Here is a 3,224-nt window from a genome sequence, read left to right as displayed (position 1 = left end):
CAAGGTTCTGCCGGCCCATTTAGCTTGGATAAGTGAGACTCTACTGTTTATATACCGTATATACGTGAGTATAAGCCGAACCGAATATAAGTCGAGGTACCTAATTTTACCACAAAAAAACTGGGAAAACATTGACTCCAGTATAAGCTGAGGGTGGTACTATTTTACTCTATTATTATTAAAAGGATACATAAGCACATTTACATTGAAGAAGATGAGAATAATGATTTTATCAGAGTTGGACAGTCTTACCTTAAATTTGAGCTTTATGTAAATGTTCAAAAACATTTAACCTACTGATGCCTCAATTAATGTAATTTTATTGGTATCTATTTTTATTTCTGAAATTTACCATCCTTGGCTTATACTGGAGTCAATGTTTTCCCAGGTTTTTTGTGATAAAATTAGGTGCCTCGGCTTATATTCGGGTCAGCTTATACTCGAGTATATACGGCAATTTTATTGGTATCTCAGCTTATACTGGAGTCAATGTTTTCCCAGTTTTTTTGTGATAAAATTAGGTGCCTCGGCTTTTTGGGGTCGGCTTATGCTCAAGTATATATGATAATTTTATTGGTATCTCGGCTTATACTGGAGTCAATGTTTTCCCAGGTTTTTTTGTGGTAAAATTAAGTGCCTCGGTTTATATTCGGGTCGGCTTATACTCAAGTATATATGGTAATTTTATTGGTATCTTGGCTTATACTGGAGTCAATGTTTTCCCAGTTTTTTGTGGTAAAATTAGGTGCCTTGGCTTATATTCGGGTCGGCTTATGCTCGAGTATATACGGTAATTTTATTAGTATCTTGGCTTATACTGGAGTCAATGTTTTCCCGGGTTTTTTTGTGGTAAAATTAGGTGCCTCAGCTTATATTCGGGTTGGCTTATACTCAAGTATATATGATAATTTTATTGGTATCTCGGCTTATACTGGAGTCAACGTTTTCCCAGTTTTTTTGTGGTAAAATTAGGTGCCTCGGCTTATATTCGGGTCGGCTTATGCTCGAGTATATACGGTAATTTTATTGGTATCTCAGCTTATACTGGAGTCAATGTTTTCCCAGGTTTTTTGTGGTAAAATTAAGTGCCTCGGCTTATATTTGGGTTGGCTTATACTCAAGTATATACGGTATCTCTTTTATCTCCTGGGTTAACTAAAAGGAGATGTGAGTGTCTGTTTCAAAAACGTCCACTGGCTTCTTGGAGACTGAAATCTTGGTGCATTTCTTGACTACTACATAGCCCACCTCGCAGATGTTGAGAATGACACAGAGCATGGCAATAGCTGCCATGAAGTATGAGAAGATATTCTTTTCTGTTGTCTTGGAAATGAAGCAGGTGACTACATTGGGACAGGGGAAGGCATCACAGGTCACCATTGTGGGCAGCTTGAAGTTTGGGTAGAGGCAGTGGAAGATGTAGAGGAAGGTGAGGTCTACGGCCACCTTGACAAGGATGCTGAGGAAGTAGGTCCACCAAAGACCTCCGTGACTCTTGCTGAAGTTGGAGTAGAGAGAACGGCAGCGTTTTCCAGCTTCCTCAATGTGCTTCTGCTGTCGGGCTTCCCGGTAGGCCACGTGCAGGAGAACGAGAAGAGAAGGGCAGGTCACAAGGATAAGCTGGAGGGCCCAGAGACGGATGTGAGAGATGGGGAAGAACTGGTTGTAGCAGCTCTTGGTGCAGCCAAGTTGACCCGTGTTACACACAAAGTCCTGTTGGTCTTCAGACCAGACGTCTTCAGCTGCCACCACATAGACAAGGAAACGGAAGACGAAGACTACCGTCAGCCACACGCGGCCCACAACGGTGGAGTACTTGTTCACGCCACTCAAGAGTTCTCGGTATGAGGACCAGTTCATCCCCTCAACGTTGAGGTTATTCCAGCAAAAACTGGGCATAGGACTGAGACTGAAAGGGATAAAAAAGAAAACGACATTGCATGAGCCAATAGCAGAAACAGAAAGGACATCCTTAAAACAATAAGTAAAGTATGTTGGTTTGCTTAACTACAGGAGGGGGCATAGTTCTGTATAGTAAATTCAATACTCAGGCCTCCTAACAGCTCAAACTCATGGGAAGTTGTAATTTTAGAAGGCGTTATGCCTTCTTTGCCAAAGAGTGTTCGTGCCTTGCCAAAGTACAACTGCCAGAATTTCATAGCATTGATCGTGGTAGTTCAAACCTCCATGTAAAATAATAATAATAATAATAATAATAATAATAATAATAATAATAATAATAATCCCTAACTGGCATCATAAACTGGACACAGATGGAACTGGACAATTTGGACAGAAAAACAAGAAAACTCATGACCATTCATCATTCATCATTCACTTCACCCTCGCAGTGATCTTGACCAGCTATATCTGCCTCAAAGATCAGGGGGCAGAGGACTCTTACAAGTCAAACAAGCAGTCAAAGAAGAAGAACATGCCCTGGCAGAATGTGTAAAGCAAAGTGAAGAACCTGCTTTGATTGAAGTCAAAAATCAGAAACTCCTCAAAGCACAGCAGACAAAAAAACAGTACAAGAAAGCCGCACTATAAACTAGAGCTGACAGCTGGCACGACAAAACATTGCATGGAAAGTTCCTTGACAAAATTGAAGGAAAAACTGATAAGGAGAAGACCTGGCTCTGGCTCACGAATGGGAACCTGAAGAAGGAGACAGAAGGCCTGATCCTTGCAGCCCAGGAGCAAGACATCAGGACAAAGGCAATTCAGGCCAAGATCGAAAAATCAGCGGATGACCCAAAATGCAGACTGTGCAAGGAAGCTGACGAAACCATTGATCATATCCTCAGCTGCTGTAAGAAAATTTCACAGACAGACTACAAACAGAGGAACAACTATGTGGCCCAAATGATTCATTGGAACTTATGCCTCAAGTCCCACCTCCCAGCAGCAAAGAACTGGTGGGATCACAAACCAGCAAAGGTCATGGAAAATGAGCACGCAAAGATACTGTGGGACTTCCGAATCCAGACTGACAAAGTTCTGGAACACAACACACCAGACATCACAGTTGTGGAAAAGAAAAAGGTTTGGATCATTGATGTCGCCATCCCAGGTGACAGTCGCATTGACGAAAAACAACAGGAAAAACTCAGCCGCTATCAGGACCTCAAGATTGAACTGCAAAGACTCTTGCAGAAACCAGTGCAGGTGGTCCCGGTGGTGATGGGCACACTGGGTGCCATGCCAAAAGATCTCAGCCAGCA

At 42.1% G+C, this 3,224-nt stretch overlaps 1 protein-coding gene across 1 annotated transcript; it reads right to left on the bottom strand.

Annotated features, from left to right (window-relative positions):
* Positions 1–640: 640 nt before the first annotated feature.
* On the bottom strand, positions 641–2,205 carry LOC100560289 (gap junction beta-4 protein-like). The gene has a single exon (XM_003228183.3). It carries the CDS (start codon positions 1,897–1,899, stop codon positions 1,156–1,158), a length of 744 nt encoding a protein of 247 aa, XP_003228231.2. The 5' UTR covers positions 1,900–2,205; the 3' UTR covers positions 641–1,155.
* Between the last annotated feature and the right edge of the window lie 1,019 nt (positions 2,206–3,224).

The sequence above is a fragment of the Anolis carolinensis genome, unplaced genomic scaffold, assembly GCF_035594765.1.
Source record: "Anolis carolinensis isolate JA03-04 unplaced genomic scaffold, rAnoCar3.1.pri scaffold_10, whole genome shotgun sequence".
NCBI classification, from domain to species: Eukaryota; Metazoa; Chordata; class Lepidosauria; order Squamata; family Dactyloidae; genus Anolis; species Anolis carolinensis.
Note: the sequence above shows the minus strand (reverse complement) of the source record. Positions and strands in the feature narration are given on the sequence as shown.